Genomic DNA, 21,156 nt, shown 5'->3' on the forward strand with positions numbered 1-21,156 from the left:
TTCAAACGGTTTTACAGACTTTATATTTAAATTTGATGGAACTAAATTGATTGAAGTCATCTTTTTCAATAGAAACAAATTATTTGGTGAGAATTGCAAACAAATACTTGTAAAATCTCATAAAAACATGTTATTTAGCGCTCCTAGCGGCAGGAAATAGTAACTCTGATTGCTCTTATCATCGGCTAATCGTGATTTGTTTGTCACCTCGTCTGCGCGGTTATCGGCATTTATTGGCTTTTTATCGGAGTGGGGAAAAGTCCGCGGACTTGGGACCAGCGGATTCTGCCTGCTGTCACTGCTGGAGAATAAGTACCAACAGCCTTTCGTTTTTTGTTTCGTTTTCGCTAAGCATCTTTTTTAACGCATACAGTTTGATTGTTATGTTTGATGGTGGTTTGTGAAACAAGTTGAAGCAGCGACGATGCCTGACCAGGACCACGTGAGTAATTTGAATTAAAGGGACCCTCCCACCTTAACATTAGTTTTGAGTTGAGATAGCCAAGTTTGCGGCCAGGCTCAGAAACCACCATTTATCCTGGTCGCAACCCCCGCAGCTTTATGGTGTTCAAGAAATTTCTTCCCTTTACTTGCAGGGTGGGACCAGCGTGGTCCCTATCTCTTAACCATTACGGGAATCTGATGACGTCATCAGGCTTTCGAACGTCCGTTAAATGTTTGACTAAAACGTTTTGTAGCACGCGGTGGTATATGCTGCTTTGCGCGCAACAAATGCCGCACTTTCAAATAAAGTCGCTAGGAACAGCGGAGATCCCAAAAAGTAAACAAAAGTAAAAGTCTAATATCTTGAAAACCGGTGAATATTTTTCGATGAAATTTGGTAGATATTCGTTTTTGCTCTTTCTGAACCGAGCGACATCACTTTCATGCCAATTCATTAACTTTTTTGAAGGTGGGAGGGTCCCTTTAAAGATAATTTTGTTTCATTTCCACTTGAGCTTTGCATATTGATGAAAATGATCCATTGATGATTGTATAGTTTATATTTCAGTTGGGCAAACTAGACCTTTGGAATCAAAATATGGAGGCATCAAAAGATTGATTCCTTATGACCATATTTGGGCATAAATGCAGACCATTTCTAACTTACCAATCACATAAAAATAAGAGAGTGTTTCAAGAAGGAGCATGCCTGATCTTGAACAGAAATGCTGGAACTATCTCCTAAGCAAAATAATATTGCTCCTATCATAACAATTTGAATTCTATAGGTAGTGAAAGGCAATCAAGGAATTGATTCACTTTAAACAGATAATCATAATATTGATTCCCCATCAGCTGGCTAATCATTATTTTGATTCACAGGTAATGTTAACAGATAGGCAACAATAACTTGCAGGAATACATCATTTATCTTTCTATTATTCTCATTTAGTGGTATCCTCAGCACCACAACAGATACCTATAGCATTGTTGTACTTTACCTTCACTACATTTGATAACAATTCACAATTTTTAAATGTCAAGAATACAAAAACTGAAGCAGCAGGTAAAAACCATATAATAAATATAAAAGCACTACAACAATGATAATTAGGGGTTTGAAAATTTCATTTTGCCATTTTACACAAATACTGATTGTTTAGTATGCCATTCATGATACAAAAATAACATACAGTGTGATTTCCTCAAAACAGCTTTTACGTGATGGACAGTGGCTCTGTCTTTTTCCCATTCACAAGGTCAAAGGGACAATTTCTTAGTTTTGAGGTAACACTTTTTGCAAACCTACCACATTTTTCTACCTTTTTAAATAAAAATCTCACCGTCATGGGCCTTTTTTCAACCGTAACGATACATTTGAAGTCAAAAGTGTACCAAAATGAATCAAAAAATTGATTCCATGCCCATATTTGGTCATGGCTCCTCCCACCAGAATCAAATTATTGATGCCTCCATATTTTGATTCCAAAAGTCTAGTTTGCCCAACTGATTTGTGGTAAATGGTAATGTCATTTGTTTTGAAGCTTTGTTTTTGGCAGTGGCTCGTTCGTCTGTTCTACGCAATGCTTGTGCTATGACAACCAGAGTACACTGATAGTTTACACTGCACAGTGGCTCATAGTGAACATAGGACATGCACTGTGCACTAGTTATGATTGAGGCGACCTCTGCAAAGCATGGCAATGAGTCTATGAGTTGCATCAGCCAGGGTGACAAGTCTGCACCAGCTACACCAACCAAGCTGGAAAGCTTCATGAGCATGTACCAAACAAGTCCATATATTCTGCTTGAAATTGGTTTCTGATGATAGAAACTGCATTTAAAACAGCAATTACTCCCTTTCCGGCTCTCTGTGTTTCAAGTACCTAATTAGGTAGCTCTAAAGGCTGAGCTACACTACGCGTGACCGTCCAGGAAATTACGTGCGTGATCTGCAGATCTGTGATTGCGAGACTCCCTTGACATCGGTTTCTGCGTTTTTCCAGAATTTCCGTGAATTATTTTATGCTGACGTAATAATAACAACTAATAAATGTTTTCGCAACAAACGCTTACCTAAGTTTGCTACCTTCTATACTATTTCATCAATAATAAATTCATTAGGTAAATAAAACATCAAAAACACATGAAAATTAAAGAAACAATTATCATTTACGTCACTTGGAGGATTCATACGGTGCGCCACCAAGTGCGCCAACAGCTGTCTCATATCACGCAATCACGCAGATTCTGCAAAAAAGTTCGTAGCTCTGAACTTAATATCGGTACGGAACATCCTGACCGTCCTGACTATCCGGCATTTCCTGTACTGAACGTCCGGCATTTCCTTGACTGAATCTGCGTGACCCCAGTGTAGCCGACCCTGTGTATTTCCTATCAGCTGAACTTGACCTGCGTACCAATTTTCTGCAAAACCCGCAAACTCGCAGATCACGGACGTAGGATCCCGCATAGTGTAGCTAGACCTTGACACTAAAATATAATGACAATGATCATGCTGGAGCAGTAGTTCAGCACAAGTGTCTTGTCACAGCCCTCGCAAAATCTGCACCACTGACCATGGCTGTGGAGTCGGAGGTCTGTCGGAGTCGACGGTTCTGCCCGGAGTCGGAGTTAACTCCGCATGGCTCACTATCCGTCATGCCCTGCACCTGTTTGCTTGATACTATGCTCGTTGACCTTTCGAAATTCAAATTTTGTTGTAGAAAGGCCATAGGTAGGTATTCCTGTTTTGGACGAGCGTTTTCAGCGAAAGCAGAAGGCGGCGGATTCTTTAGGACCTGCTTTGAATTCTGCATGCTGTTTATAAAGCATATTTGCGATTCAAGGCCCTGGAAGGCACAAAGGATCTTTTCCAGCAAAATAAAAACATCTCCATTATGAACTCTATTATCATGATACGGACTGTAAGGAAAACGTCCGTAGTCAGAGTCCGACTCCGACTCAGAGAGTCGGAGTCGGAGACGGAATCGATTTTGAAGCCGGAGTCAGAGTCGGAGTCACCCGAAAATCCATCGACTCCGCAGCACTGCCACGTCTGGTAATCCATGGTAAATCCGTAAAAAAGCACTGTAAATTCCGGAAAACTGTGCGACATCTCTAAGTCCGCAGCAAATTGCGCATAGGCAGATTGCCGGTGCGCCTCCGAGATCTCGTCAACGCTACCATGTTATGCAGTCTGGTCATTGGTCGGATGATAGGGGTGGGACGTGCATAAGAAGCTCCGCTTAGTGTGGGCTTCAACTCAATTCATCCATCCAAACATCTGGTCTAAATTTATTACTTATTTGGCCCTGACTGGGCTACGGCGGAACAAGCGCACAGTGGCAGTGCGGAGTAGGCACCAGGCTCTCTTATCGTCTTATCACTGGTGGACTAGCGCTTTTTATCGGTACGGCCGGCATTTGAGTAATCGGAAGGGGGGGGGGGGGGCATGTCGGTAACAGCGTCCTCTGATGCCTGGGTAGAAGCCTGAGAAAGGATCAGTGGCCTGATCTAACCTAAACCAACCTAATCGAAGCTCACGTGCAACACCACTTGCACTTCTATTGCTTTTGGTACTCAAACTTTCCGATTTTCATTTATCTTCATGAAGACGACTTTGCAACATGCTCTCCGAAGTCCGATGAGTGTCCGGTCGCCGTATGTGGGCTAAAGATCACATGATCGTATGCCCTCAGAATGAAAAAGTACAATCGAATGAACCTTAGCATCTACCACAAACATGTGGCTCAAGCTTCGTTGTTTGATTTCGACAAACTTTCGTCAGCATGTATTTTGGAGCCATGAACCAAGGAACCAGAATTACAACCCTCAAAGGCGCTTGGCTCTACATGGCTCTACCATGTCTTTAGGCATCTAATCTGGATTTTTTTTTGTCATCAAACCCGTTAAAAATGCTTTTGATAGATTCCCTGTTCCTTTCACAGACATCTACAAAGTCAGACGAAGATAGAAAAGCGGAGGCAGAGGCATTTAAAACTCAAGCAAATGAACGTTTTACTGGTAAGTCGGGGCACACGAACATGCTTACTTTGGCTTAGCTCATGGAAGAGACAAAACTTCAGTGTTTTGTCACGTAAGTAATGATAGTGTTCCACTTTTCAGAGCAACACTTTATTTTACTTCACCATGTGCTTGTTTTTCAAATCGCAGCAGATTCATTTTATCATGGCTAACAGGGGAGAAACTGTCCTTTCAAGCCTCGGCAGTTGTCCCAGGATTCCCTTGCATTGCCTGACCTGACCGAAAGCAATTGACCTGGTAATCCCCGTCATCGTCCTGACCTGCGTTCTCCACCGGCAGCGGAGTGCTATGAAGAGGCGATCGACTTGTACACGAAGGCGATCGAGCTGTGTCCGAACAGCCACGTGTACCACGCCAACCGAAGCGCCGCACACCTCCGACTGGAGAACTTTGGCTACGCGCTGACGGACGCGTCGCGAGCCATCGAGCTCGATAAGACCTACGTCAAAGGCTACTACCGGCGTGCCGCCTCCTACATGGGCATGGGAAAGTGGAAACAGGCCGAACGGGACTTTGAGAGCGTGAGTAGAATACAGATCGTCGGCGGTGGCTGTGGCGTTGGCCGTGAATGATCCGTAGAAGGAGGGCCATGCGGAGTGCATAATACAGGCATGCTTTAGACCTACTGTACTTACACCACAAACACTGGGTTAAAATAGCATGAATAGTCTCAGAAAGGTAACTCAAACGTCAGTTTTACCCGTGCTTTTTATCACACCCGTTAAATTATAATCAGTCCAATGTGTGTAACGCAGAGCCACGATGTGCAGGCGCAGGCTGTGAGTAACAAATGACCAGACTCCACACACTGTGCGCTCCCTATCATGAGACGGCCGTCGCGTGTCCACCCACTCACCGCCCTCACGGATCTTCCCCAGGTGGTGAAGGCACGACCACGGGACAAGGACGCGCGAGAAAAGTACAACAAGTGCCGGACCATCGTGAACCGACTGCGGTTCGAACGCGCCATCGCGGTAGACGATGAGCCCCAGAAGACGGTCGCCGAACTGATAAACATCGAGTCGATGAGTGAGTGGGCATCTCCCTGTGGTGTGGGGTGTATAGTGTCATGGCTTGGTGAAAATGTGACTGAAACTATCCCTTAGATTTCAGGAAGGAGAGTAGGCCATCAATTCATTCAACTTGTCCTTGTGGCCGCCTCCATATTCTGCCTTGGACCGGCGGCCTAGATCCCTCCGTTGACGCCAGCTGCCGCTTTTCACCGCTGGGACGGCGGGTTCAGTCCTCCTAGACATTGACAGGCCCTGGATAGTCGCCTGTTGGTGGCGGGGTGTGGCCCCTCTCTAGACATTGTCAGGCTCGGGGACGGTGGCCTGTGTCCCCTTTCAGACCCGGGTGGGATCGGGACAGCGGACTGTGTCCTTCCCTAGATTTTAGCCGCGGGCCCTAGTCTGCCGTAATGGGACACCGAGCCGTGCCCCATGATTAGGCAGGCGGGCTGGGAGCGGCGGACTGTGTGTATGTCCCTTTTCAGACACGGGCGAGATCGGGGCGGTGGGTTGTGCCCCTCCTTAGATAGGTGGTTCGGGGCGGCGGCCTCTGTTGCTGACCGTCGCGACCTCTGCCGACAGCGATCGAGGATGACTACGCCGGTCCGTCACTACAGGACGGAAAGGTCACACCCGAGTTCATGGTCGAACTCATGTCCTGGTTCAAAGACCAGAAACTATTGCACACCAAGTATGCCTTCAAGGTATGTTCCGACACCGGTGGAAGGCCTAGGCACGCTGATAGTTTTCCTTATAGTGAACCTAGCCGTTATGACAGATTGTGGTATCTTTGTCGCTATGACATGAGATACGTTGTGTAGCTGGAAGGGTTTCTTACTGCAGTGTTAACTTACGGGGACCACAGTAATGGACAGCCAATGCAGACTTCACGGTTCAGTCTATTCACACTTGATAATGAAGCGTTGTACTTCATTATCGGTGAACTTTGACCGCCCATGCGCTGAGGGGTGGAACCGAAGCTGCTTAGAGATAATGTTCAGACCGACTGACCCGCGGTACCGTATGAAAACAGCCGCCCCCACTGCTCGCCGCAGATCCTGCTGGACATGAAGGAGTACCTGGTGAAGCAGCCCTCGCTGGTGGACGTCTCGATTCCGGCCGAGAGCAAGTTCACCGTGTGCGGCGACGTACACGGACAGTACTACGACTTGTTGAACATCTTCAAACTGAACGGCGTGCCGTCCGAAACAAACCCGTACCTGTTCAATGGGGACTTTGTCGACCGGGGATCGTTCTCCGTCGAGTGCATCCTGACGCTGTTCGGTTTCAAGCTGCTGTACCCCAACCACTTCTTCATGTCCAGAGGTGAGACTGGCTGGAGGGCGTCCATGGCTATTCGGCAGTCGGGATGTACAGAAACGTAGCTCACACATTCATTTAGTGTGTTCGGTTGAGCGAGGTTGTCAGTCTTAGTACATAAGTGTAAGCTGTAACAGTGTGGATATTGCTGCTAGCTTCTGTCCCTGGTTTATTCGCTTTTGGTGGAGCCTTTCATTAGCTTATGAGCTCACGACCTAGGTTATAAATTATCAATCATTATACGGCTGTAATATTTGGTGACAGATAAATATCGGTCCTCTACGTCAGCTCACACTGTCTTTTTTGCCGACCGCGTCGTTGGTTATTAGTATTCAGTGTTTATGTGACGGATTATTGCCATTATCTCGGGGTATACCTACTAGCTGGGTGTCGGATCAGCTGGCACCTTCTGAGTTTTACGTCTTTGTCCTGTATCCCTGCTCTCTGCCTGTGTCTTACGTCCGTTGGTGCGCCTTATCTGTGTTTGTGTTCTTTGTTTGTGTTTTTAGCCTGTAACCTGTGCCCGCACTCCGCGACCTGTGTCCTGTGTCCGTACCCTTTTTCCGCACATTCCTTGTGACCTGGCCAGACCTGACCTATCTCTATTCTTCCGCCAGGTAACCACGAGAGTGAGACCATGAACCAGATGTACGGGTTTGTCGGCGAGGTGAGCGCCAAATACTCGTCCCGGATGGCAGAGCTGTTCACCGAGGTGTACAACTGGCTGCCGCTCTGTCACGTGCTGAACGGACGCGTGTTCGTCACGCACGGCGGACTGTTCTCGCGTGACGGCGTAACGCTGGACGAGCTGCGCGCGGTAGAGCGCGGCCGTCAGCCGCCCGAGGAGGGTCTTATGTGCGAGCTGCTGTGGTCGGACCCGCAGCCGCAGCCCGGCAGAGGTCCGTCCAAACGCGGCGTGGGCTGCCAGTTCGGCCCCGACGTGACGGCCGAGTTCTGCGGGACCAACGGACTCGACTATGTGATCCGGTCACACGAAGTCAAGGCCGAGGGCTATGAGGTGTCACACGGTGGAAAGTGCATCACCGTCTTCTCAGCGCCAAACTACTGGTGAGCGGCGCTGGGGGTCGTACAGGGCTGCTCGACAGGGTGCTGATTCCACATTGATGGAGTAGTGTGGTAAATAGATTCAGTGTAGGTGGAGAATGGTACGCTTTTCAACCCATGTATCGCACCCTTCATTGGTCTTTGGGGTGTTGCTGACAGGTCTTAGCTTGTTCGTTCATTGAATTGCCAAGCTTTGTCTCAAATTTATTTAGTTTATCGCATTGTTTTATAAAAAGAAGATATTCAAATAACTGGCTCGTTCCAAACTCAAGCTAGATCGATTTAATCGGCATCTTGCTCGGAGTTTACGATTGTTTCATAAATATTCCTAAGATCGGAGTTTATTCCTTTTTAAGTCTGGTGACCTCAAACGGCGCTTTTTCTTTCCAGTGACACAATGAACAACAAGGGCGCATTTATCACGTTAACTGGAGGAGATATGACCCCAAAGTACACTACCTACGAGGCTGTGGTAAGCTGCAGACTATTCTCACGAACTTTGTTTGCTTCTTGCTTATACCGTGTAGCTTCTTCAAGCATCCCAGATATCACTTCTGAAGGGATCTGCTTTAATCGAATCGATCGAAAAGCTAAATGGAACCTTCTCGTTTGCGTTCACCTAGTCGTGTTTGCAGAGCGATTCTTTTTGTTTACGACACGTCGTGATGACGTATCAATTGCTGAAAGTCGACAATGAAAGATAAATAATATAGAACAAGTCCCACCTCGCTCCACCCCATCTGAACTTTCCACTGACACCCTCTCCCCCCTTTCAGCCGCATCCGAACGTGAAGCCTATGGCGTACGCCAACTCACTGATGAGCATGTTCGTGTAACGGAGGTCGCCCTAGTCGCTGAGGACGCCGAGCTGGGTCTCGGCTCGGCCGGTGCCGGGCCAGCCGTGCTCGGCACGCGCTCTCCCGGGGCGCGCCGCCCGCGCGGCCGCTCAACCCTCGTTCAAAGTGTGTGACGCGCGCGATCGCCGACGGTTGTCGTATCTGGCCGTCCTGAGCGGCCGACCGGCGGCGCCAGAGTGTGATGACTGCAATGCCGTATCGTGTCTGTATTGTACCGAGGTAGGCGCAGCGCCAGAGGGCGCCGCAATACAATGACCCAGCCCGTACTCCATCTCAGGGTTGTCGAGGATCGGGTGGGAAGGGCTCTTTCGGGCCCTGGGGGATGTGGACAGTACAGTGGACACTGGCACAGTCGGGACAGTGGACACTTGAACAGGCGGGAGACTCGAGAACATTCTGACATCTGGCGGGAGGGACCGGTCCTTCCACTCAATGGCGAGACGTGTCGCGTGATGCAATGTCGAACGCGAGACGTTCATGAATCATGCACACACATTGCTTTCTTCGTCAATTTGATCTCTTTCAACCTCATTGTTTAGGTTTCAACTGTTGCTCAGGCGGTAATATTGAAACGTCAGCATTTGCATTCCTAGCTTGACGCGATCAGTTAGGGCATTTTTCCGGCGACGATCCTATTTGATGCTGCCTTTACGATCGATGATCAGTGATCACTGACCATCAGTAAAAGCCGGACACTTGCGGCAAAAATTGGCGCATCACCATACAATACCTGAATTCTGAGTCGCGATCCATTTGCTACGATTACCTTCACTTCTGTTTCGGCGTTTAGGAGAGGGGGGGGGGGGGAAGTCATACACTCGCGAATATTTTTACTTGTTTCTGCATTTATGCAGGAAGGGGTGTAAGCCATACTCGCAGGATTTGGCCATGATTCCGTGCACGCCCCGTTATTCTGCCCCTACCCTCGCCCTCCTGTCCCTCCCCGCCTTCACCGGCGCTGATCTCAGCCTCCCTGTGCCGCCGGTGCGCGATTAGACGGGGAATTCCCGGACCCGGCCGGAGCGTCTGAAGTTGAACGCTGCAGTTTGTGGGCCGCAGGGCAGCGGCGGCGGGAGCGCTCTCTGGCCTGGGGGCTATAAACGTTGTTTTCTCATGTTTTCCCTCATGATGCCTCTTGCGTATCGTAGGATAAAATGATAACAGAAGAGTTGGGGAAAGTGGTGTGATGATAGTCATATTTTTTGCTGCCACGTTGCCAGGGGGAGCGGTCAGGTGTGCTTGGGGTGTGCCGATGGTCTCAATCGGACGGGGACGCGGACCTGAGTTCGCCCCTGGACCAGCGCGGTCGGCCCTGGCGCTCCGCCGCCTGTACTCCATGCCAATGCCCCTTCCGTGCCGGGCACCGTCCGGTCCGCCCCGACTGCGGCAGCGCAGTTGGAGAGCGGGTTCAGTGGGGAGTGTCTGCGCTCTCCGCGCGGTGGATAACCCAACATCGGGACCTCAGACACATACGATAGCAAGTTCAGCCAGATAACGCGACAGATAGCGGGAGACCTTCCAAGTTCTAACACCATTCGGCCCGTTGAAGCTCAGTGGCAGGTAGCTCTGCGCCGGCGCGACCAGCCGCGATGGGGTGCTGCTGCGTGTTTTTGTTGTCCGTGTCGCTACTGGCGATGTCCGGCACCCTGCTGGGGGTCGGGGTCAGCCGGCTCGCCGACACCGAGGCGCTGGCCGTGGCGCGGCTGGACGGCGGGCAGTGTATCTGGGCAGACTTCTGTGTGTCGAGCGACGTCTGGACGACCGTGTTTGGCGGCGCCGGCTTGCTGCTGCTGCTGCTCAGCCTCCTGTCGTGCCAGTCTAAGCTACTGCTCGCCGGCATGCTACTGCTGCTGGCGTTCTTTTTCGTGGCTGCTCGTCTGGATGACATCACTGGTGAACCTGCCGGCGGGACGCTGGACCACGTCACCGCTACCATGAACGCCTCGCTGGAGCAGTACCGGAACAACTCGTCCACGGCGCGCGACTGGGACCACGTGCAGCGAGCGCTGCGCTGCTGCGGACCCACCGGCGCCGCCGACTGGGCGCCAGTGCTCGGCAACGGCACGGTGCCCGACTCGTGCTGCGAGCGGGCCGCGGCGGCCAACTGCAGCGGCGCAGAGGGCTCGTTCAGCGCCGGCTGTGCGCCGGCCGTGCAGGCGCTGGTGGCTGGCCAGAGGCGCTGGTCCGTGGCGCTGGCCACGGCTACCGCCAGCCTGCTACTGCTGCTTATCATCGTGATGCTGAGCGGCGCAGTGTGTGACGGTGACGTAGAGTCACAGGCACCACTGATCGTCAGGGTAAGGAGGGACATTCCCGTTAATTTTACGATGCGAGATGCCATGTTTGTTTAAATCAGGATATCAACATTCCTCCCTAATCAATGTCCATAAAGTTAGCGTCGTATTCGTATTCGGATTCAAATTCGAGTAATGATTTCGCTCAAAATTGGCATACAGATAGCCCATGGCACGCTGAGTTCGAAAATGGTGACCTTTTTTTCCTAGGTCAAACCGTTTGACCTTGAGAGGTCAAAATACCGCGTACCCTGTAGAATCTTTGTTTATGGTCCGATTTGAAAAATTCGACCACCAGTGTATTCGTCTCATCGAGAAGCAGTAGCACATTCAAAAAAATCCGAGGTCAAGGTCATAGTTCAAGGTCAATGTCACTTTAAAAATCGCCGTACCCTATAAAATCTTCATTTTTGGAGCTATCCGAAAATTTCGGCCACCACTGTGTTCGTCTCATCGAGAAGCAGTAGCACATTTGAAAAAATCCGAGGTCAAGGTCATAGGTCAAGGTCAAGGTCACTTTAAACGTTAATTTTAGTCCCCGTACCCTGTAGAATCTTTGTTTATGGTCCGAGTTAAAAATTTCGGCCACCACTGTGTTCATCTCATCGAGAAGCAGTAGCACATTCGAAAAAATCCGAGGTCAAGGTCATAGGTCAAGGTCAAGGTCACTTTAAACGTTAATTTTAGTCCCCGTACCCTGTAGAATCTTTGTTTATGGTCCGATTTGAAAATTTCGCCCACCACTGTGTTCGTCTCATCGAGAAGCAGTAGCACATTCGAAAAAATCCGAGGTCAAGGTCATAGGTCAAGGTCAAGGTCACTTTAAACGTTAATTTTAGTCCCCGTACCCTGTAGAATCTTTGTTTATGGTCGGATTTAAAAATTTCGGCCACCACTGTGTTCGTCTCATCGAGAAGCAGTAGCACATTCGAAAAAATCCGAGGTCAAGGTCATAGGTCAAGGTCAAGGTCATTTTAAACGTTAATTTTAGTCCCCGTACCCTGTAGAATCTTTGTTTATGGTCCGATTTAAAAATTTCGGCCACCACTGTGTTCGTCTCATCGAGAAGCAGTAGCACATTTGAAAAAATCCGAGGTCAAGGTCATAGGTCAAGGTCAAGGTCACTTTAAACGTTAATTTTAGTCCCCGTACCCTGTAGAATCTTTGTTTATGGTCCGATTTGAAAATTTCGGCCACCACTGTGTTCGTCTCATCGAGAAGCAGTAGCACATTTGAAAAAATCCGAGGTCAAGGTCATAGGTCAAGGTCAAGGTCACTTTAAACGTTAATTTTAGTCCCCGTACCCTGTAGAATCTTTGTTTATGGTCCGATTTGAAAATTTCGGCCACCACTGTGTTCGTTTAATCGAGAAGCAGTAGCACATCCGAAAAAATCCGAGGTCAAGGTCATAGGTCAAGGTCAAGGTCACTTTAAACGTTAATTTTAGTCCCCGTACCCTATAAAATCTTCATTTTTTGAGCTATCGGAAAATTTCGGCCACCACTGTGTTCGTCTCATCGAGAAGCAGTAGCACATTCGAAAAAATCCGAGGTCAAGGTCATAGGTCAAGGTCAAGGTCACTTTAAACGTTAAAATTCGGATTCAAATTCGAGTAATGATTTCGCTCAAAATTGGCATACAGATAGCCCATGGCACGCTGAGTTCGAAAATGGTGACCTTTTTTTCCTAGGTCAAACCGTTTGACCTTGAGAGGTCAAAATACTGCGTACCCTGTAGAATCTTTGTTTATTGTCCGATTTGAAAAATTCGACCACCAGTGTGTTCGTCTCATCGAGAAGCAGTAGCACATTCAAAAAAATCCGAGGTCAAGGTCATAGGTCAAGGTCAAGGTCACTTTAAAAATCGCCGTACCCTATAAAATCTTCATTTTTGGAGCTATTTTTCATTTCATTTCATTTTTTTCATTTTTGGAGACGAACACAGTGGTGGCCGAAATTTTTAAATCGGACCATAAACAAAGATTCTACAGGGTACGGGGACTAAAATTAACTTTTAAAGTGACCTTGACCTTGACCTATGACCTTGACCTCGGATTTTTTCGAATGTGCTACTGCTTCTCGATGAGACGAACACAGTGGTGGCCGAAATTTTTAAATCGGACCATAAACAAAGATTCTACAGGGTACGGGGACTAAAATTAACGTTTAAAGTGACCTTGACCTTGACCTATGACATTAGCGTCGCCACGGGGGGGGGGGCAAGCGGGGCAGCTTGCCCCCCCAACCTCTGACCGGGCACCCCCTGAGATCGATACAGTTCCGATGAGATTTTGGAGTCGGGGAAAAATGGGGGTACCTTTCTGAGAAGGAGGTCAGACTCTGTTGGAGCGTGCAGTTCAAACCAAAGTCAGAGTCGCAGTCGCCAAAATCTTCAAGACTCCGACTCCAGACTCGGAAATGTCAATGCCATGATTCATGCCATGTTCCTAGTTGGTTCTGTATTACATTTTGTAGCTGATTTTCATAAATTTTGGAGTGCTGACACATAACTTTCGTTCAAAGCGTGACACGAAATCTTCGGGGCCTTTCTCAACTCTCGTCAAATGTCTGCGACAGGCACAAGTACCGTTCAAGTGCCGCAGGGCTCATGAGCCTGCTTTTTACACAGGCTCCTAAGGAGCTCCACTGAGCTCTAAGAAGCTTTCGGAGGACCCAAACCGGCCTCTGAGAGTCTCACTGGTGTCCATGTTCTCTAGAGGGCCCATACAGGGATCTTTGAGGACATTATACATACGTAGACCTCTGAAGGGCAACACGAATCTTTGAGGATGCCTTCGAAAATTTTTGAAAACCTCAACTGGCCTATGATAGTTCAGCCGAACTTTTGAGGCGACAGACTTTACTGACCCCAACCCGGCATCTGAGGGGTCACAACTCACGTGTCCCTCTGAGGGCCGCAACACATGTTTCTTATGTCCTCCTACCAACGTAGGATTCGACACAGACCCCGACGGTTCACACTGTTATTCGAGGGCTCCAGGCTCACCCTGGGCCTAGTCTCTTAGCGCCCGCCGCCCACACTGGCTTCTGAAAGCTCGTGTGCCCTAAAGGGCTTTCCGGGCCCACCTTAGGCTCGGAAAGCCCTAAAGCACCACATACACGTAAATGTTTGGGGTGACCCACGCCGATCTCCGGGAACCTAAGCAGGCTTCTGACTGTCCACACTGACCCTGAGTGGCCTGAAATGGCCTGGAAGTCGCAATCCTATCTCTAAGGGATCCCTTGCCGCTATGCCGTGCGTAACTTTTGGTTCCGTTAAATATTTTTGGTCGCGTTTGCAGCGCTTCCCTTCACTCGAAAAACCAGAAACTTTTTGTTCACACTCGAGTGAACAAAACACTTCTTCTCACTGCAGCAAGGATGAATGATGTACTTCCGATTCACACTTCCGACATTCTCTCTCAGTCTCCGCCGAATGCCCAATTCTAAGCTACAATCGGCGGCTGGGATAAGCCCTATGCATTTCACGTAAAACCTCGGCATGCATGCGTGAATGGAGGTTTTAGCGAGGTGATCCGATTCAAATGGAGCGTTTTTCACCTTCTTCTGGGTAATGATCATGAGCGACGAGAGTCTGCACAGGGGCCCTCTGCAGTGCGTCGGCAATCGCAGCCACTCAGTGTAATTCTAACGGTCGTTTTTGTTCAGAAATTTCAAAATTTTGATTTTTTTTTGTAAAAAAATACATGCTATAGCTAGAATGAAAACTTTGTCACCATCGGATTCCTCGCACCATTGCGCGTCGAATGATATGTAAAACGAGTGAGTAACGGCTGGGGAAAGGCAAGATTTAACACAAAACTTGATTTTGCCCCCCCAACCGAAAATGTCTGGTGACGCCTATGACCTATGACCTTGACCTCAGATTTTTTCGAATGTGCTACTGCTTCTGAGACGAACACAGTGGTGGCCGAAATTTTCAAATCGGACCATAAACAAAGATTCTACAATTCTACAGGGTACGGGGACTAAAATTAACGTTTAAAGTGACCTTGACCTTGACCTATGACCTTGACCTCGGATTTTTTTCAAATTTCCTACTGCTTCTCGATGAGACGAACACAGTGGTGGCCGAAATTTTCAAATCGGACCATAAACAAAGATTCTACAGGGTACGGGGACTAAAATTAACGTTTAAAGTGACCTTGACCTTGACCTATGACATTGACCTCGGATTTTTTCGAATGTGCTACTGCTTCTCGATGAGACGAACACAGTGGTGGCCGAAAATGAAGATTTTATAGGGTACGGGGACTAAAATTAACGTTTAAAGTGACCTTGACCTTGACCTATGACCTTGAACTCGGATTTTTTCAAATGTGCTACTGCTTCTCGATGAGACGAACACAGTGGTGGCCGAAATTTTCAAATCGGACCATAAACAAAGATTCTACAGGGTACGGGGACTGAAATTAACGTTTAAAGTGACCTTGACCTTGACCTATGACCTTGACCTCGGATTTTTTTTCGAATGTGCTACTGCTTCTCGATGAGACGAACACAGTGGTGGCCGAAATTTTTAAATCGGACCATAAACAAAGATTCTACAGGGTACGGGGACTAAAATTAACGTTTAAAGTGACCTTGACCTTGACCTATGACCTTGACCTCGGATTTTTTCGAATGTGCTACTGCTTCTCGATGAGACGAACACAGTGGTGGCCGAAATTTTTAAATCGGACCATAAACAAAGATTCTACAGGGTACGGGGACTAAAATTAACGTTTAAAGTGACCTTGACCTTGACCTATGACCTTGACCTCGGATTTTTTCAAATGTGCTACTGCTTCTCGATGAGACGAACACAGTGGTGTCCGAAATTTTCAAATTGGACCATAAACAAAGATTCTACAGGGCACGGGGACTATTTTTTTTTTATAAATTTAGTCCGAACGGCTGAATGGGTGGATTTGAGGAATCAGAGCCCGCACTAAGCATAGCTTGTTGTGCTGACCCTAATCCCACCACCCGATCGCGCAATTCCAGTTGTATGGCAGAATTTTGTCCGAACGTTTAACGTGCCCTAACGACTGGACACGGTCCTCTCCGCTCACTCACGTTACCTGGCTTCTGTGCGGCCCCTGCCACAGACACGCACGCCATTACACGTAGGAGCTAAATGTGGCCGCCCGCACCGGGGCTTGAACCGGGCTCTCACTTCCGGCTAAGCGGCGAACTCCGGCGCTTTTATCCACTCGGCCACGGAGAGGACGCTTTAACGTAAATTAACGTTTAAAGTGACCTTGACCTTGACCTATGACTTTAACCTCGGATTTTTTCAAATGTGCTACTGCTTCTCGATGAGACGAACACGGTGGTGGCCGAAATTTTCAAATCGGACCATAAACAAAGATTCTACAGGGTACGGGGACTAAAATTAACGTTTTAAGTGACCTTGACCTTGACCTATGACCTTGACCTCGGATTTTTTGAATGTGCTACTGCTTCTCGATGAGACAAACACACTGGTGGTCGAATTTTTCAAATCGGACCATAAACAAAGATTCTACAGGGTACGCAGTATTTTGACCTCTCAAGGTCAAACGGTTTGACCTAGGAAAAAAAGGTCACCATTTTCGAACTCAGCGTGCCATGGGCTATCTGTATGCCAATTTTGAGCGAAATCATTACTCGAATTTGAATCCGAATACGAATACGACGCTAACTTTATGGACATGCGAGATCAAGATTGTGACTCGATCTAATGCTATCTGGCCGGAGTGACTAGGGCTCCAGACTCCAGGAACCCAACAAGACGACGGCTTTGCTTGGAGCAGTGCCTGCGACGTTCGTTATTTCTACCTCGCCCGATCACGGAGCGATTGTGGCCCGGTGCAGTGCAAAACAAAGCGTGCTACCTCTCCCTCCCTCTGTGTAATGTGAGTGCCTTATCTGGGCTCGGCCTCGGCCCGGTCCCCTCCCCTCTTGACTCGGGCCGCTCTCATGTCCTTCCCCGCGCCACGCCTCGGGTCTCTACTCACCCCTCTGCCCCTCCCCTCCCACCTCGTGTCGGCATTCCATGCTCACTACATTCAAGCCCCTAATAGAGCTAGTAATGGTTCGGACTTCGGATAAGCCACTCTACCTCCCCTCGACGGGTCCCCTCTTATTTGTACCTGACCTGTCTTTGATGTCGGTTCACAATGATGTGAAATTTGTTTTTGTATTTTTCCAGCGCACGCAGGCGGATCTCGACAACCACGCCAACCAGTTGAATCCCAACAACTGGCGCTTCAAGCCCAAGCTTCGCGGCCGGTGAACGCCACCTTTGAGATCGTTCGTCAGCAGGTTACGACTAATGACTGGCTTGCTTTGTCAGTAGCGGCCCTATATACGGCCTTGGTAGCGGCGGAACACCTTCAATTAAGGGGGGGGGAGGGGCACTGCCGACTTGTGGTCCCATTCTTTCCACGCAACGCCCATAGGGCTAATGTTGGGCTAATGTTAAAATGCCAAAATCAAAGGGGGGCACGGTGCCCCGGTGCCCTCCCCGTTCCGCCGCCTGTGTCCTTTGTATTGCAGCCACATCATGCTTGCTTACCAGGCACCGTATCGGTACAGGCTATAACGGGATATTTATTATTTGACTTCGAGAAGATGTCAGATATTTGTTTTGCGATGCGCAGTGCGATGTTGGTCACCGTCATATGATGCCCAGATTTGGTGTTTTGGATAGTTAATAAATACCCTAGCTGATATTATGCGAGGAATAATCCTAGTCCCCTCTATGGTTTACTAAATTGTTTCCACTATTTTTCCCGGACCTGGGAAGGTGGGACCGCATGGGATGGCAAGAAGAGGCGGTGACATGGGTAGTCTCGCTCTCACGTAGTGTCAATATAGGAACTCCGCGATCCGCAGCGATAAAAATGCGTCGAATAGTCTACGAGCGCGCTGCGCGGTACTTCCAAACGCTCATCTCACACACGCATGTTCAGCACTGAATGACCACTTGGTCATTGAACAATGAACATTCTTTGAACGTCAAGCTGGCGTGACAAGCTTTGTGCCGTCTCGTGTCCATGGTGTGTCCAAGATTCTTGGTGTGTCAAAAGTGGAAATAGCCGGTGCGCCGTCTGGCAACCCGCCAGCCCGCCGCCATAGGGAAATTCATGCTTTTTGTCGCTTTTTCGCTCCTCATGAGTCGCTTGATCTAATTAGAGCTTAACTAGGAACGAGGCGGATCACTTGGACGCATTCGGGAGCCGAATACGTTGTTTTGAAGCCAATACCTGGGAAACCCTATCCGCCCAATCTACATGCCCAAATTAACGTTGAGCGTTGCCGTTTTCGGTCGGGATTCCGTGACCTTTTGGCGAAATCGCCTTATTTTATATTTATTCAACCAGGGTGGACTAATTCGCTTAACTAGGAGTAAGGCGTTGAAGAGAATTATTCAAGGAATAGAGCTGTGCAAAAATATTTTTGTATTGCTACAACTGTATCCGCCCTCGAACGATTAATATTGTTGCATCTTGCCATTCTACTGTTGTCTATGCTCTTGCATATCGTGGGATTAAATGGTAACAGAAAAGTTGGGGAAAGTGGTGTGATTAAAGTCATATTTTTCCGCCGGCAGGTTGCCAGGGGAAGCGGTCGGGTATGCATGAGCTGTGCCCTTGGCCTTGATCGAGCGGGGGGGGGGGGGGGCGGGTTCAGGGTTATTCAATTTTCATTGAAGGGTATACGATGCCGCTAGTCACTGCTGAAAAAGTCATCAGAAAATAGCTCCGTCTTCCTCTATGAGCTGTCATGACCGGGAAACGTAGCACCGTGCCGACGTAGCAATGTCCCTGCCCGAGCAGCTTCTGATTCCGCCCCCGGACCAGTGCCGGGTCGGCCCTGGCGCTCCTTCGCCTGCCCGTGTACTCTCTGCCCCTTCCGTGCCGGGTTGAGTGGGAAGACCGTGCTGTCCGCGCGGTGGATAGCAACAGCCAGACAGTGGGACATCAGACATGAGACAGATACGATAGCAAGTCCAGCCAGATAGCGCGACAGATAGCGGATGACCTTCCTGCACCTATCGGCCCGTTGAAGCTCAGTGGCAGGTGGCTCTGCGCCGGCGCGACCAGCCGCGATGGGGTGCGGCTGCTGCTGCGTGACGCTTTTGTCCGTGTCTGTGCTGGCGATGTCCGGCACCCTGCTGGGGGTCGGGGTCAGCCGGCTCGCCGACACCGAGGCTCTGGCCGTGGCCCGACTGGATGGCGGGCAGTGTATCTGGGCAGACTTCTGTGTGTCGAGCGACGTCTGGACGACCGTGTTCGGCGGCGCCGGCCTGCTGCTGCTGCTGCTCAGCCTCCTGTCGTGCCAGTCTAAGCTGCTGCTCGCCGGCATGCTACTGCTGCTGGCGCCCTTTTTCGTGGCTGCTCGTCTGGATGACATCACTGGTGAACCTGCCGGCGGGAAGCTGGACCACGTCACCGCTACCATGAACGCCTCGCTGGAGCAGTACCGGAACAAGTCGTCCATCGCGCGCGACTGGGACCACGTGCAGCGAGCGCTGCGCTGCTGCGGACCCAGCGGCGCCGCCGACTGGGCGCCAGTGCTCGGCAACGACACGGTGCCCGACTCGTGCTGCGAGCGGGCCGCGGCGGCCAACTGCAGCGGCGCAGAGGGCGCGTTCAACGCCGGCTGTGCGCCGGCCGTGCAGACGATGGTGGCCGGCCATAGGCGCTGGTCCGTGGCGCTGGCCACGGCTACCGCCAGCCTGCTACTGCTGATCATCGTGACGCTATGCAGCGCAGCATCTGGCGACAGCCACGCAGATACATCGACGACTGAACCGCTTATCGCCGGGGTAAGGACATTCCCGTTTATTTTACGATATAAAATGTTACGTATGTGTGATTAAATCAAGACATGTACAATGAACATCCCTAATTATGCGTCGCCGGCCGTCAATAATCGTGATTTAAATAACCGTAAATAATCGTAACCGTAATAAAAGTATCACAATCGCAAATAAAAGTTTACAATTAACCTAATTATTTGAAGATTCATTTTTGAGTTGTTCACATTTGTCCGTCTTGAAGGTCAACCATATAGGGACAGGCAATTGAGAAAAAAAAAAAACGTTGGGCACCCATTTGAACATTCGATCACTTTGGTGAGCTGAGTTCAAGGATTCAAGATTTGCGAATCGACCTGATGCTACCTGGCGCGGTCGGAGGCCGGAGCAACTATAAGTGTCGAGGAACCCTTGGACCAGTGTCTGCGACGTTGGTTATTTCTCCTTGACCCCATAAAGAGGCCGTCGTGGCCCGGTGCAGTTCAAAACAAAGCGTGCTAGCATTGCAAGATACTGGCACAGATCAGTCACTCGACCTCGTCCTCGCCTGCTATTAGTCTTATCTCTTATCGACACAGGGCCAGGTCTGGCTTTGAGGTCTGTTCACCATGATTATTGGTTATTTACTGACCTGTGTTTCACGTCTTTTTCCAGCATACGCAGGCGGATCTCGACAACCACGCAAATCAGTTGAACCCCAACAACTGGCGCTTCAAGCCCAGGCTTCGAGGCCGTTACTACCGGGGCACGTACTAACCGTACTAACGACGTCGATGCGACCGGCAGAAGGTTGAATGCTGCTTCCGGTCAGCAGGTTGGACTTTTGGCATATTGTATATATAGCCATATAGTGCCTACATACTAGACATGCATATATGTAGGTATGCCTACAAACCAGGCACTGAATGTAGGTATACCTACTGTATAGACTATAGATCATACCGGCTTCTTTGATTTCGAGGAAATATCTACCTATTTCTTTTTAGTTGATGCACAAATGTGATGTCGGTGTTATGTTCAGCTCTGAGCTCATGCTGGCTTAATTTGATATTTTGGCGTTGGTTGTATTATACCTAGTTATTAGTTAATGAACACCTTAGCTGATATTATGTGAGGAATAACCCCAGTCGGTTATGTGGTTCAAAAAATTGTTCCCACGATTTTTTTCCGGGCCTGGGAAGGTGGGATGGACAGAAGAAGAAGAGGCGGTGGGATGGGTTGAGTCTCACGTGGTGTGAATAGGAACTTGACTATCGCTGTGATCCATAGCAATACAAATGCTTCGAGCATACTACAAGCGTGATACTCGCA

At 49.1% G+C, this 21,156-nt stretch overlaps 3 protein-coding genes across 5 annotated transcripts; all 3 read left to right on the top strand.

The window, feature by feature from the left end:
• The first annotated feature begins 172 nt into the window (after positions 1 to 172).
• Positions 173 to 9,014, top strand: LOC122369297 (serine/threonine-protein phosphatase 5-like). Of its 3 annotated transcripts, none has more exons than XM_043343934.1 (9): positions 173 to 442; positions 4,395 to 4,470; positions 4,771 to 5,012; positions 5,370 to 5,520; positions 6,084 to 6,205; positions 6,557 to 6,827; positions 7,439 to 7,889; positions 8,277 to 8,358; positions 8,663 to 9,014. In XM_043343934.1, the coding sequence occupies exons 1-9, from the start codon at positions 425 to 427 to the stop codon at positions 8,720 to 8,722; spliced, it is 1,473 nt and encodes a 490-aa protein (XP_043199869.1). In that variant the 5' UTR covers positions 173 to 424; the 3' UTR covers positions 8,723 to 9,014. The 3 variants fall into 3 exon arrangements, with proteins under 3 accessions (XP_043199869.1, XP_043199871.1, XP_043199870.1); XM_043343936.1 differs by lacking the exon at positions 173 to 442 and adding an exon at positions 2,738 to 2,770; XM_043343935.1 differs by lacking the exon at positions 173 to 442 and adding an exon at positions 2,939 to 3,042.
• Positions 9,015 to 10,084: 1,070 nt separating this feature from the next.
• On the top strand, positions 10,085 to 17,753 carry LOC122369310 (tetraspanin-9-like). The gene is made up of 3 exons (XM_043343957.1): positions 10,085 to 10,283; positions 10,321 to 11,040; positions 17,233 to 17,753. Exons 2-3 carry the CDS (start codon positions 10,333 to 10,335, stop codon positions 17,314 to 17,316), a joined length of 792 nt encoding a protein of 263 aa, XP_043199892.1. The 5' UTR covers positions 10,085 to 10,283; positions 10,321 to 10,332; the 3' UTR covers positions 17,317 to 17,753.
• Positions 17,754 to 18,758: 1,005 nt separating this feature from the next.
• On the top strand, positions 18,759 to 21,136 carry LOC122369308 (tetraspanin-9-like). Its single transcript, XM_043343954.1, has 2 exons — positions 18,759 to 19,854; positions 20,500 to 21,136. The coding sequence occupies exons 1-2, from the start codon at positions 19,135 to 19,137 to the stop codon at positions 20,599 to 20,601; spliced, it is 822 nt and encodes a 273-aa protein (XP_043199889.1). The 5' UTR covers positions 18,759 to 19,134; the 3' UTR covers positions 20,602 to 21,136.
• The last annotated feature ends 20 nt before the right edge of the window (positions 21,137 to 21,156 follow it).

The sequence above is a fragment of the Amphibalanus amphitrite genome, unplaced genomic scaffold (genome assembly GCF_019059575.1).
Source record: "Amphibalanus amphitrite isolate SeventyFive unplaced genomic scaffold, NRLGWU_Aamphi_draft 001024F_arrow, whole genome shotgun sequence".
Lineage (NCBI taxonomy): Eukaryota > Metazoa > Arthropoda > Thecostraca > Balanomorpha > Balanidae > Amphibalanus > Amphibalanus amphitrite.